This window comes from Microplitis demolitor, chromosome 5 (assembly GCF_026212275.2).
Source record: "Microplitis demolitor isolate Queensland-Clemson2020A chromosome 5, iyMicDemo2.1a, whole genome shotgun sequence".
Classification (NCBI taxonomy): Eukaryota; Metazoa; Arthropoda; class Insecta; order Hymenoptera; family Braconidae; genus Microplitis; species Microplitis demolitor.
In genome coordinates, this window is record NC_068549.1 from 7,230,279 (window position 1) to 7,244,744 (window position 14,466).

Here is a 14,466-nt window from a genome sequence, read left to right on the forward strand (position 1 = left end):
AGCTGTTGAATAGTGTATTCCAATTTATATCGACGTCTTTTTAGTCAGTTGAGTCCTTAACGTTTATATTATTCATTGACGAATTATATGCCATGCAATTGACAGAAAAACATCTTTTTTAAAAATGATATTGCAGAGAAAAACAATTTGCTTCAAAATATAAATTTTCTTTTGTCATACATTTTTATAAATAACCAATTATTGCACAACTCAATTATGAAGCAATGATATGTTTTCTACTAGAGCTTACTCAGTCTAAGCTGATTCACTCACGTAAAAATCATATTTATATGCTTGTTCAAATATGCTCAACTACAACAAAATTTGTACCATTTGAAAATCATTTAATAATGAATTAAATGAGCACAATTTTAAGTCACGTGTTTTAAAAATAATGATTGAAAAAAAAAAAAAAAAAACTGTGATGTCCGTCAAATATATTTACGGATATTGGTAAACACAATAACTTAAAGAATACACAACCCATTTCCTAACTTTTTTATGAAATACTCAGTAAAAAATATTGTGTTAAAATCAACACAATCTATGTATTAGAAACGGTCCACACAATATTTGTGTTATTTTTTAACACAGACTATTTGTGTTAAATTTCAACACAAAATTTGTGTTAAAATTTCAGCACAATGTTCGAGTAATATGAAAAGTAACTTCAATACTTTTTAAATGTTAATGGCGACACAAAAAAAATGTCAACTCGGATCAACTTTTGCACCATGAATTATTTTTAGTTTATTAACAGTGTCAACAACTATTAGTTAACATTGAAAAATTTTGAGATAGTCAACATGATTCTAAAGTTAGCAGGCACTTAAAAATTTTCGAATTTTTTAATAAACGAATCAATTACGAAAAAAAAAAAAAAAATATATATAAATATGCGCATGGAAAAAAGTAAAAAAATAACAGATGCAATTTTTTAAAATATTTTTTTTTTAAACTATACGAATCATAAACTTTGTCAACTTAATTTTTTTTATGTCTAATTGAAAATAAATAAAATCAGTGTCACAAAAATAATAACTAACCAAGCAGAACTAATGTTTAATGGCGCTTCCGGTGTGAATAGAAGAAAGACATTTTTTTAAACACAATTTAACTGTCGCTTCAACATTTTTTTTGTGTTGATTTTAAAGTAACACTTAATAAATGTTGATAATATCGATTTTTATACTAGGTAACACTTTTAAAGTGTTTAATAGTAAATCGATTAAAAATTTTAAAGTAACACAGAGAATTGTGTTGATTTGACACAAAATAATCAACACAAAATTTTAACACGGACCGCTTTTAACACAGATATACAACATTTTTTACTGTATACAAGGAAAATTAAAGGATGTAATGATTAAAAAAAAAAATTTCTTCTGCATCTAATTTGTTTTTCATCGCACATTTTAGAGCGGGTCCGCCATGCCCCAGAAATTTTATATTAAATTATGGTTATATTATGATGAATTGGTTCGAAATAGATCAAAATAAGTTGTACCTGATGCTCAAAAGCTACGAAAAATAATTAGCGGCTTAAGCGGTCCATCGTTTCCCGCTCTCCCCTATAATTTAATATTATTTTGTGTCAATGATACTTCTATAAACAACACCATAAACTTTTCATTAAATTTTATTGCTTAGACTGAGAGCTTTTTGCTCTCTATCTTTAAAAGAAAATTTGAGTGTTCCTAAAGTGGAGCTGTAAGAACTGTTCAAGTGATGAAAAAAAATAAAGATAAAAGAAAAACTAAAATGTGTGCGTTTAACCAATTACTTTCTACTGATGTAGACTGAAATTTTCCGGATATTACTCATATAAAATATTATTTCGTCTGTATAGAAGTAAAAAATAAAATTTCCATTTATTTACGGGTCAACAAGTATATATTTTTTTATCAGTATTTACGTATATAAATATAATTCTATCAAAGAAAACAAAGAAGCATTCAGTAGTAAAATGCTTTTCGCTTTGTTTCAATGGATTTAAAATAGTGAAAAAAAAAATTAATTAATCAGGCTAATTTTTTTAAACAAACAGTGATTTATTTATTCAGTTTACTACTGAAGAACGTAATTTAATCTGCAAATATGATCTGTTACAAAGCTACTTTCCATTAAAACTGCAAGAATTTGATTTAAATACTTGAGGGTTCTTAATGTTAAGTGTTCAATAAATTCCAATAAGTTTATATATATATATATATATTTAAAAGTAATATTCATGAATATCAATAGTAATAAAAAATGTATAGATAATATATATTTAATAAATATACTTTTTATAATTTTATTTTAGAGGAAATAAATAAAATTATATTCAACCAAATAGCTGGATGTAAAATTATCGATGATAATAATAATCAATAAAATAAAACATTGATTAGGTAATACAATTAACGAACAAGTTATACTAGTGATAGAGGTCGTGCTACTTATAATTTCCAAATGCCATTATGGTAATTTTAAGCAATCAGCCGCTTTAACGGGTTTACCAATTGTATCCAGATGTGAAATAGTTAACGTTTTACGACCGCGCATAATCTCACACGATTATTTGCCTGGCGTATAAAAATTATTTATATACATAAATATATGTATAAAGTAAACAAATATTTAGCTTAGAAATAAAAATTTTTTTTTTCAACACCTTATCCAAGATGGTGCTCATACTAATGTCCGTAGAAATAAAAATAATTAAATTCAAATATATACGGATTTAATTAAAGTATATAAATTACTCATGTAAATAAATATTACAAATATATAAATATTCAATTTAAATGTTTGTGTTAAATCAAGTTAATTATTTGGGAAAAAATAATTAAGTGTTTATTAAATTTTTTTTAGTTTCTTTATTAAATTTATAAAAAAAACTTTTATTTCACTTTAAGCTTACTTGTACTATACTTTAGTGCGAAGATAATTTAATGTTGTTTTATTTTTTTTTTTTACACTTTTCTCAACTTTTTAGAAAGTTTTTTATTGTTGAAGTAAAAAAACTTTTTTCATGTATCACGAAAAGAATTAAAAGACTCTTCTGTATTAAAAACTTCATATCGGTTTAATTAATTAATTAATAATTAGTAATATTACTTACTATCAATAAGACGCATCGATTTTCAGATGAAACTCCACCGCAACCAAGCCAACTGCCAATTACTGCAAGAGTTCCGGCGACAATGAGAGCATATGCAAGGATTGGATACGTTGATGTTGCCATTAACGATATGTAGCTGTGCTTTGCAATTACTGTCCATATTCCTATTCCTCCAACTACGAGGCCAGAAAGCTGAAATAGCAATTTATAAATTCAGCTTAGTATTCATTAATTTTAATATATTCGCATTAAATTATAGGGGAAGGGGGGGGGGGCACTATAGGCCTCTAAGATTTCGGAAGCCTCGAAAAATTTAGAGGCAAAATGGGGCCCCCAAAATTTTTAACAGAAAATTGATGGGAAAGGGGGGGGGGTATAATGGGCTGCTTCGATTTTGAAAACCTACGAACACTTTTTAGCCAAACGGGTTCCTAAAATTTTTTTAACAGAAATGATTAAAGAATTATGATGAGGGGCAAACTAGGTCACGAGCTCAACAGCATCACTAACTATAATTTTTTTCAAAAACAATTTATTTTATATAAAGGAAAATAATTAAAATATAAGTAATCAAGTAATGAAATTATTAGTTGTTACAACGAGTGATTAAAAACTTTGAATTAAGTTATTTTAAGGTGCAAATTTTCACTATCAACTCTTTTTTATACTAAATACATAGCAAAAGGTTTCAAAACATAAAACAAGCGATAAACATACATTGAGTTTTGTTAAGGACCCGTTTTACCCAACTTTTTAGGATTTTTAAATTTTGATAGACACAGCAAATTAACATCAAAAACTCAGTAGAAGGAAAAAAAAAGTGAAACAAACTGAAAAACACACATCATAAAAATTTTTTGAAGGGGGACTATCTTGTCCCATATTTATTAATTTTTTATTTTTAATGGACAGAACAAATTAAGGTCAAATACTTAGCAAGGGAATAAAAAAAATGAAACAAGTAAAAAAAAATGAGGATTTGAAAATTTTTTTCTTAAGGGGCCCATTTCCCCCCCCCCCCCCTTTTCCTAATTATAATTATTTTTTTTCTTGTAGAAAAATTATCAAAAATGTAACTATTTCTTTTTCTTATCATTAACTCGACAAGAAAAAAATTAAATTTAATAGCAATTTATAAATCTTGAGTTAAATAAATTTTATATATGGAATTAAAGAATTTCTTAAGAGACTCAGCTGGAGATTTTTTTTGAGATAAGTGGAACAGACTCTAAAGTAGGAACTAAAGTTAAAATATTACGCGTGGGTGTATTATATGCTATGATTTTTAATGTAGGTGAGGTGACATTTGAATTCCAACAAACCTGTTTTTTATTTTTATTTTTTTTTTTTTTTTTTTTTTATATGTTTATTCTTCAATATATTTCAATCATTAATAACAATAATATTCTCATCTTTATATTTTATTTTTACCCAAATTAAAATATTAATTATCTCTCTGCCTCATTATAAACAAAAAAAAATTACTCTATTATACTAATTTATGAAGGAACTATAAATATTTGACAGTAATAAATGGCTAAAAATAAATTAAAGCATTTTATAAACGCCCTCTTAAGATCTTTGTCGTTATATAATTTATTAAAAAGGAGGCTCCTCAAAATACAGCCAACAAACTTTTTCATTATCAATTATTTCGTTAAATTTACTGTTTTTTTTTTCTATTAATAAACTTAAACAATCATGAGTGAACCTAATGATAAATAACATAAAAGATCAAGTTGAATAATTAATATCACAAATATCTTTATGGAAATGTCAATTGTTCCTTTTTCAGTGCATAAAGTTCCTTACAAAGTAAAGGATGAAATGTTTAAGTCAAGTCAATGTATCCTTTCTCATTTTCTATTCCTGCTTCTGGTATAGCTCCTCCTAACCACTTGAATAGAGAATTCTAAAGCACGGGTAAGCGCACATATTCTAAGAGTACACGAATACAGTATATATATACATATATGTGTATATAAACAGTGGTATGGCTGAGAGAGTCGTTATACCTAGTCGTGGACGTATGGATAAATTATACTACATATCTACGTGAATATACATAAGTAAACAATGAATATTAGCGTGTCATATATATATATATATATCAGTTTGTGTGCAATGTTGGTATACAATGTTACAAGTATAAACTGTAATCTTGTATACATGTCAAAAGCAAGTCTACTTGTTTCACTAAAACGCATGGTAGTACATACACAATTGAGATTAAATTTCAAAGCTTGAGAAAATCGACTGCTGAATGGAGTATTAGCTCTCGTTACAGAAGTGTATTAGTATTCATACACCGTTGATTTAATTAATTCAAACAAGCCATAAGATTTTTGATTCTTATTATAAGATTTTCATTATACATACACTGAGAGAAAAAACTGGTTTTTTGAACTATGAAAAACAGTTCAATGAAGCTTCCACTATTACCTTTAATTCACATAACTGATATATAGTTGTAAGATGTATGATGATACCATAGTTGTTTTAAATGTGTTATAGTTCAATGAACAATGACAATAGCGAACGTAACTAAGTCAAAAATGCTATACTTATTATAAAAAAATAATGAAGAAAAATCCTTGATTATGTTCGTCGACGACTTAAATGATGCTAAATTAATGAAATTATAATCGTACAATTGCTGAAACATTTGTGATTCTGCTGAAGCATAAGTTCTGATAAATAATATTAAATGGTTACCGCAACAAAACAAATGCTGAGTTAAAAGTACTACTTTCAAATAGTTTCGGGCACTATGATATAGTTCAAGAAACTAGAAATATTAGTTAAGATGACTATTTTTTCATTTCCATCCCTTTCTAGTTACCAAAACCATGCACTTTTCTCTCAGTGTATATTTATATATACAAAATTCAAAACTTGATTTATTACAGTTGTCATTGAGCGTAGCGCCGCCTTTATTACATTTAACGGGTTTTCAGTAATTTTATTGGTACGAAGTGTCAAAAGTTACAACTCTTGTGTTGGACATTCTAAAGACTCATATATTATCTATACATCGATCACATTAATAACAAATGTTAGAACAGTTTTATTTAAATAAATTTGGAAAACGATGACTCTGCAGGCCAGTCGCATAAAATCCTACTGTTTTCGAGATCTTCGAGTACGTTTGTTTTTTTGAACTCGAAGAGTATATATTTATTTGTATAAGAGTATTTTACTAATGATACTTATTTGATATTTTTATACTCGATGTATAAACATCGATTCGCATATCTGTGTCAAAATTTTAGTTTTTTTTATTGCCAATTCCCAAATTACTGATACGTAACTAATCATTTCTCGCAAATATTGACCGAAATTTTGATATTGACTAAGTCAATAGTTGAAAATAAACACTTTCTGAGTCTGCAAATAAGTTTTGTGTGTATTTGTGTGTTATATTTACATCAAATAATAAAAAAATAATGATGATTAATTTGTTATTTTATGCTGATGTAAGATAAAGTAATAACGATAAAGGGGTTAAGTAGAGAGTATCATGAATCCTGATCTTTATTTTAGACCCAAGTTAATTATTAAAAGTGGTTAAATTTTGACCTACATATATATTCGTCCATATATTCCAGCATATTAAGTATATGTACATCAGGGTGCTTCGTTTCCGGCAAAAGTATTGTTTTTGTTGCTCATTGAGCAAAATATTGTTTTTTATGCTAAAACAAAAATTCCTGCAAAGTTTGAGCTCTTAATTCCAACCCTAAGTACTTTCCATTTGATTCCAGAGATTTTTCATTTTAAATCTACGTAAATTAAATTACTTTTTTTTTAACTTTCTAATACTCAGCTGCGTTTTATGATATCGACGCGGTTTTGCTCGCAAATTGTAGGGCATTTGGTGTTCTTCAAAAGTGCCCATAGTAACTTAGCTGTAATTCCAGCTGTTTCACTGATGTCCGCTGAGAAAGTCATTTTTCGTATCAAATTGATCTTTATTGGCTTGCAGAACGTAAACCAAAGAATGCACACCAAAAATGTAAATGGGTATTTTATAGGAAATTTTATTCCCTTCAAAAAAAGCTCTATCAGTCAAGTCGCTCAAGTCCATAGTTTCCGAGTTATAGGAGTTTTAATAATTTAGAAAATATAATATTAAAAAAAAAATGACAATTGCTTTTTTAGTTTTTAAATTATTAAAACTCCTATAACTCGGAAACTATGGACTTGAGCGACTTGACTGATAGAGCTTTTTTTGAAGGGAATAAAATTTCCTATAAAATACCCATTTACATTTTTGATGTGCATTCATTGGTTTACGTTCTGCAAGCCAATAAAGATCAATTTGGTATGAAAAATGACTTCCTCAGCGGACATTAGTGAAACAGCTGGAATTACAGCTAAGAAACTATGGGCACTTTTGAAGAACACCAAATGCCCTACAATTTGCGACCAAACCCGCGTCGATATCATAAAACGCAGCTGAGTATTAGAAAGTTAAAAAAAAGTAATTTAATTTTCGTGTATTTTAAATGAGAAATCTTTGAAATCAAATGGAAAGTACTTAGGATTGGAATTAAGAGCTCAAACTTTGCAGGAATTTTTGTTTTAGTATAAAAAACAATGTTTTGCTTGATGAGCAACAAAAAAATCACTTTTTCCGGAAACGAATTATAGTCTTATAATATTCATATAAAAGTTAATACACTGAAAAAAAAATTATTGCCAAAATTTAAACAATCGGACGTTAATATAGCGATACTTTATTTGCGTAAAGTTTAGATTGCTATATTGCTCATACATTGTTTCATTAAATCAACTATCTATATAAATAGTTGCTACACTAAGAAAAAAGTGCATGGCCGTGGTAACTAGAAAGGGATGGGAATGAAAAAAGTCATCTTAACTAATATTTCTAGTTCCTTGAACTATATCATAGTGCCCGAAACTATTTGAAAGTAGTAGTTTTAACTAAGTATTTGTTTTGCTGCGGTAACTATTTAGTATTATTTCTCAGAACTTATACTTCGGCAGAATCATAAATGTTTCAGCAATTGTACGATTATAATTTCATTAATTTAGCATCATTTAAGTCGTCGACGAACATAATCAAGGATTTTTCTTGATTATTTTTTTGCAATAAGAATCCCATTTGTAGTTAGTTACGTTCGCTATTGTCATTGCTCATTGAACCATAACATAGCTAAAACAACTATGATATCATCATACATCTTACAACTATATATAAATTATCTGAACTGAGGGTAATTGTGGAGGCTTCATAGAACTATGTTTTTCATTGTTCAGAAATCCAGTTTTTTCTCTCAGTGTGCCCCTGATTAAAAAAAAAAGATTCAAAAAAATTCAGTTTTAATACTATATACTATCTAAAACTGAATTAGTGAATATTCACTAATCACTAGTGTATTCCGCTAATTTACTTTTAGAGAGTCGCCGCTCGGCATGAGTGTCAGAAAGACATCTTATTGGTATATCATAAAGTTATCTAAAAAATGACGTCATCTTTCTGATATCAAAAAGATGTCTTCTGACATTCGTGCCGAGCGGGTCAATATATACATTCATCACTGAGTAAATCATTTTCTTAAATCAGGGACGGTAATACGTATTGCAATATTAACAATACGGATTGATATATTCACAATCCAGGTTGCTAATATATTGACCATTCGGATCGCTTAATTAACAACTTGAATCTCTACAATAGCAATCTATAGAAATGGTTAAAACAGCGATAAACCGAGTATGGAAAATATAACCAAATAGTGTGATAAATTTAACAACACTTCTATTCAAAATTGAAGATGGTTAATGCAGTAATCTATAGTCTTGTCAATTGAACGATACATTATGTTATTACAACTATTTACCATTTGTAATACTTCAGATAGTTACGATAACAACATTTTTTTTTTTCAGTTTATGATTTTATATAAAGTTATATATAACTTTATATAGTTACAAGACGAAGTTTAGTACGAATATGTATGATCGTATATGCGATTATATATTATGGTTATTAGGGGTGTACAAATAGTTCAAACTTACGAATTATTTGTATCAAAGGAGATTAAACTATTCGATTCGAACTTCGAATGAAATAATTCGAATTTATTGAATTATTTAAAAATTCGAATTTCGTATCGAATATAGTCGATTCAAACACGATTTGCATACCTCTAATGATTATATCAAAGATTATATATATAATCTTATATTATATACAAAGACTATATAATCTATATAGTCATACATTTCTTAAAATCAATTAAAATTCATATAATTTAATAAGATTTTTAAAACCGTTTTTATGATTTTATATGAAATTCTCTTAAACATTTTGAGCCTGCACAAAAATATATATATACCGGAAAAATAGCATATATATTCTCTCTAAACATGAATTAGTGAAATAAATGAATATTCACTAATTCATAGTGCCAATCGAACTACTTTTTGGAATCAGTGGCTCGATTTGCAATTTGAATTACTGAATATTGACTTATTTTCACTAATTTAGGTTTAGAGAGTGCGGCTTATATATTTTTAGTATTGTTTAATGTTTATGCTATTTTACCGGCATATATTCTCGAATATAAATTTTTTCGTATAAGAGTGCATTTGAATGGATCAAACTCATACTACTCAGAATAATATATATTAGTAGATGAAATGAAAACCGGAGATCATTAAAATTTATGTTTGATTATAATAAGTTTTAGGAGACTTGAGTTGAAACTTGAGTTACAGATGAATTGTTCTGCAGAAAGTTATTTACAAGTACTGAGAAGGCTGGTAGAAATAGATGGCAGATAAAAAAAATAAATGAACGAGCAATATTGCTCAAAGCAGTAAAATATTTTTCTTTTGTTGAATGATTACTGTACTGAGAATTTTTTTTTTCTTTTAAATGAACGTATTGTAAGTCATTTGACACGATAATTTGCTATTGAATTGGTGACGTTTTATTTAAATATTTCTAAAAAATACATAAAATTAAAAATAATTAAAATACTGACGCGTCGGTCTGTTACTTTCAAAATATATTACTTCAAAGCTAGATATATGCGCGTGTGTATATATATCTTTATAATTATATGGTTATTAAATTTGATAATTATTAAAAATAATTTGAATATTTTTGTTAACTTTTAGAAATTTTTATTGCATATACAATTTATGTAATTTTTTTATTACTCAACTTCATATATAAATAACAATTAAATAATAACTAAGCAGTTAAATTTCATATAAGATAAAATAAACAGGAATGACAATAGTTAAATGCAATTTGATTGTTAAAAGTAATTTAGTATTTAGGTCTGAAGAAAGAGGTATACAGATAAATTAAGTGATAAATTAAATAGAAAGTAGATTCAGAAAAGTAAGTATTTTGGGATTATCTTCTATCCAGATAGAAAAACATTCTCAATTCTAGTGGGTTAGCCTATATAAGATTACAGCAATCTAAATGGCCCGACGTATAACGATTTCGTTTTTAAGACAGTACTAAATTTACGTGCAATAGTCGCAAGCGTGGATGAAACTCATTGCGTTTATTCAAGAACAAATAATATAAATTTTCGCAATTGAATTATGTGATGTATATAAACAATATTTCATTTATGATAACAGCAATAAGTTATTATTGTTGATAACTTATTAAATTTATTAACAATTTCAATTAAATATGCTGGTAAAATTTTTTTCCTCTGGTTCTCTATGTGATTTTTGAGACAAGAAAATAAAAAAAAAAGATGTTTTTCATTTAATTTTCTTGAAAGAACTTTTTTCAGTCTATCTCTTCCTATTACTGTAATTTACTATTATTGAATATTTGATTAAATAAATATTTATCTAAAAATAAAACGGAAAATTTTTTCCCCTTGTAATTTGATTAAATTTTAGATATATTTATTTGTGTTCGCTATGAATTAAACATTTAAAATTTATTTTTTAATAAAATGTAAATTAAGGTGAAAATAGAATAATACTAAAATAAAATGTGTGTACTATTAAGTAGAGAATTTACACATCAGTGGAATGTTCGTGCCAAGTTGCGGTTTCACGCGAGAACGTCTGCACGGTGTAAAGTATTTTTTTTTTCGCATTCATCTACTGTTCACAAACACGTCGTGAGAAGAGAACATGGGTATTAAAAATTAGAAAAAAGTAGGGTATATATATATATATATAATCACTGATTCTAGAATTTTTCTACTTTCATTTTTAACTTACCGCTATAAAAATTTAAAATTTTCAAAAAGGGGAGTTATTGGTCTCTGTCCGATTTTTGAAAATCGAGTATTTAGCAGATCTCGACATTTTGAGATCTTAGAAAACTATTCGGACGATTTTTAGATGGACGTTCGTCTATCGGTCCGTTCGCGCACGCTTGTGTGTATGTGTGTGTGAGTGAATGTAAACTTTTTTTGTCTAACCATAGCTTCGGAACGAATCAAAGGTTTTGAACATACTTGGTGGTAATCGAAAGAGCTTACCAAGACTAAGAACCGATTAGATTTTGAAGTCGATCGACCAAGTAGCTCACAAGTTATACGAAAAATAAAAATCATACATAAATATATTCTTTGGCTTTTAGTTGCATAATTCGTAAATAGCTCAACCGATTTGTTTTGTAAATTGATCAAATCGAAGTCTCAACAAGTTCCTTTTATTGTCGCAAAGCATGTACAAATCGGTCGATTGGATTTAAAGATATCGTTGGACCAAAATTACTCTTTTTTAGCGAAATGTATATTTTTTTGGTCCACCAGTTTCTTGAGCTTGAAGAGCTCGTTTAATCAAAAGTTTACCAATAACAACGCTTTCGAGTTCCCTGAATTCGAAAACAGCAGTAAGGTTTGGAATTAGTCCACGGAGTCAACCGTTTCACAAATTTTTTAATTTTAATTTATCCACAAATGTTTGATTTCAATTAAAAATATAATAACGTGCGATTATAATAATGATAATAGGAATTATAATATTAATATTAAATTTAAAAAAAATATGCAATGTTTATTAAAAGATTCATTACGTAAAGCACAACGAAGTAACATATGGTATCATTAATTATTGAAAACACGATTCAGTTAATTGATCTTTTTGATTATAATTAAAATATAATTAATGTTACAGAAGGTGGATGTATTTAGATATTTTTAGTTAAAAATTTTTCCGTAAAAATTACAGTAATAAAAAATAAGCTGCTATAAACTAAACCGATCAGTATAACAAAATATAGATAAACCGCAACGCTTCAACAAGCTTTTAATAGGGGTATGCGAAGTTAACGATAAATTTAACCAATAATACTTAGTTATACTCATACTAATTGCGATAATATTATAGTATCATATAATTTTCATTGATGATATGACACTAATTAATAACTATTGATACTTTTTCAATAAAAATTTTTTAGATTTCTCAATCGCCTTCATTGGGAAAATTGTTTAGATCTACCGAGATCGGATAAGATTGAAGTAGGCCTAATATTTTACAATCTAATCTACGTTAATATCATTAGATCTATTTAGATTTATTCAGATATATCTAGATTTCTTTAAATCAGACTTTATTTTAAAATCACTCGCATTGAAAGTGCAAGTTTCAATCCCCTGTTTTAGCCGGTTGAAAAAGCCCGTTCGACAAATGTGATTTAGCGTAAAGAAACGGATCAGTTAGTTTTTAACTTCATTTCATCTCTCCCAGAATCGCAATTGTTTTTCACAAACCTCTAAATGTTTATGTTAATAAAATAACCAACCAAGCTGACAATTGTATTTCAGAAAATTTTTAAAAAATAAATTAATAAGTAGTATATTAAACACTGACCGACACTAAGTTTCCTATGGGTAATGACGGAATAATATATTCTTTAATCATCATTCACACAGAATCTAATTTTGAAATGAAAATCAGCAGTACCTATTACTTGCATTTACATTGAGTATACCCACTATTAAATGTACCTGTAAAAATAAGTGAAAACTGTGTATATATCATAATATGTACGACAGTGTAGCACAACATTTAAGTCCATATACATCGACTTTTAGTAGAAATAAATAATTTAAAATTTATAGTCACTTTCTTTAGATTAAAATAATATTTGATTTTAAAAATGTATATTTATATTTTTTATTCATATTAAAAATGTCAAATTTGAAGCTTATTATCGTAAGGCCTAACGATATTATTTATAATAAAGCAGAGTATTTTTCATCAAACTAATTAGTTTTTAGTTTAGTATTACATAAACAGACACAGTTATACAACAGATTAAATTTATTGTAATTTACAAGTGATGATTTTCATAAACTACATTTCTTAATAAAAGCTCAATAGGAATTCAAATGAAAAGTTCTTTAAAGCTGGCAGGAAAAAGTTAGCTTAATAAGCAGTTTGTTTCTATGATAACTTGTAGAAATTTTATGATTCGGTAAATATATACTATAAATTCAAAAGTTGGTTTCCTTAATGTAAGAGTGACTACAGAGTTATAAAGATACGCCTACAAGATTCTTTTAGAAAGTTCACCTCCGCATTTAAGGGATTATAGCGAAGAACTTATATATACATATATAATAAGATCTTTCATGTAGGTCACTCAAGTCTAAGTCTTTATCAATATCAAGTTTTCAAAAGCTATTTGTACTTTAGGGAAATTTCTAAAGGATATTTAATAAGAGAGACTTAAAAACAAACTAAAATGATAACAAGGCTTATTATTTAGTTACAAATTACATAAATTAAAGTAGATAGATAGTATTAAAAAAGTGTGCATCAAAATTGAATTTTATATACATAAATAATACCGAAGCACGATACAGCATTTTGAATAATTTGAATAATGATAATAACAGGAAAAATTTTTTCTAAAATATGCTGACAGTAATAAAAACTGATCTTTAAAATTTGAAACTTTTCTCAGTTAGTTTTTAAATAAACAAAAAAAAATTTTTTTCTAAAAATTGACTGAACTAATGGAGCTTAAAATATAATTCTTTTTTGGCATATAAAGATTCTTAGAAAAAAAAAAAAAAAAAAAAAAATAATAATAGCTATAAAATATTGTAAAGCCTTAAAAAAAAGAATGAAAAAAAATTTCTATGCTTCAGCACGACGCGTTTAGAATAAAATCACGAAAATATTTTAGAAGCTTTTAAATCCTTTTTAATAAAACTTTTTATATTCGATTTTTATTCATTTTAAGTACCATTTTATTCCCGGTCTCGCCCCTACATCATTTTATGGTTATATCTTAATTAAGGATAATAGCTTGTTAATTAGTGGGTGAGTTTATTGTTGGATGATGGTTTAATCATTAATCACTACTGTGGTATAATTATCACTCT

The 14,466-nt window shown here is 27.0% G+C and overlaps 1 protein-coding gene across 3 annotated transcripts in view; it reads right to left on the reverse strand.

The window, feature by feature from the left end:
- The window catches only part of LOC103569649 (CD151 antigen), a 139,504-nt gene that overhangs the window by 24,122 nt on the left and 100,916 nt on the right, over nt 1–14,466 (reverse strand). For all 3 annotated transcript variants that reach the window (XM_014444763.2, XM_014444762.2, XM_014444764.2), the window contains one exon: nt 3,107–3,298. In XM_014444763.2, the coding sequence (XP_014300249.1) occupies nt 3,107–3,298 (192 nt within the window). The remainder of the gene's footprint in view (nt 1–3,106; nt 3,299–14,466) is intronic.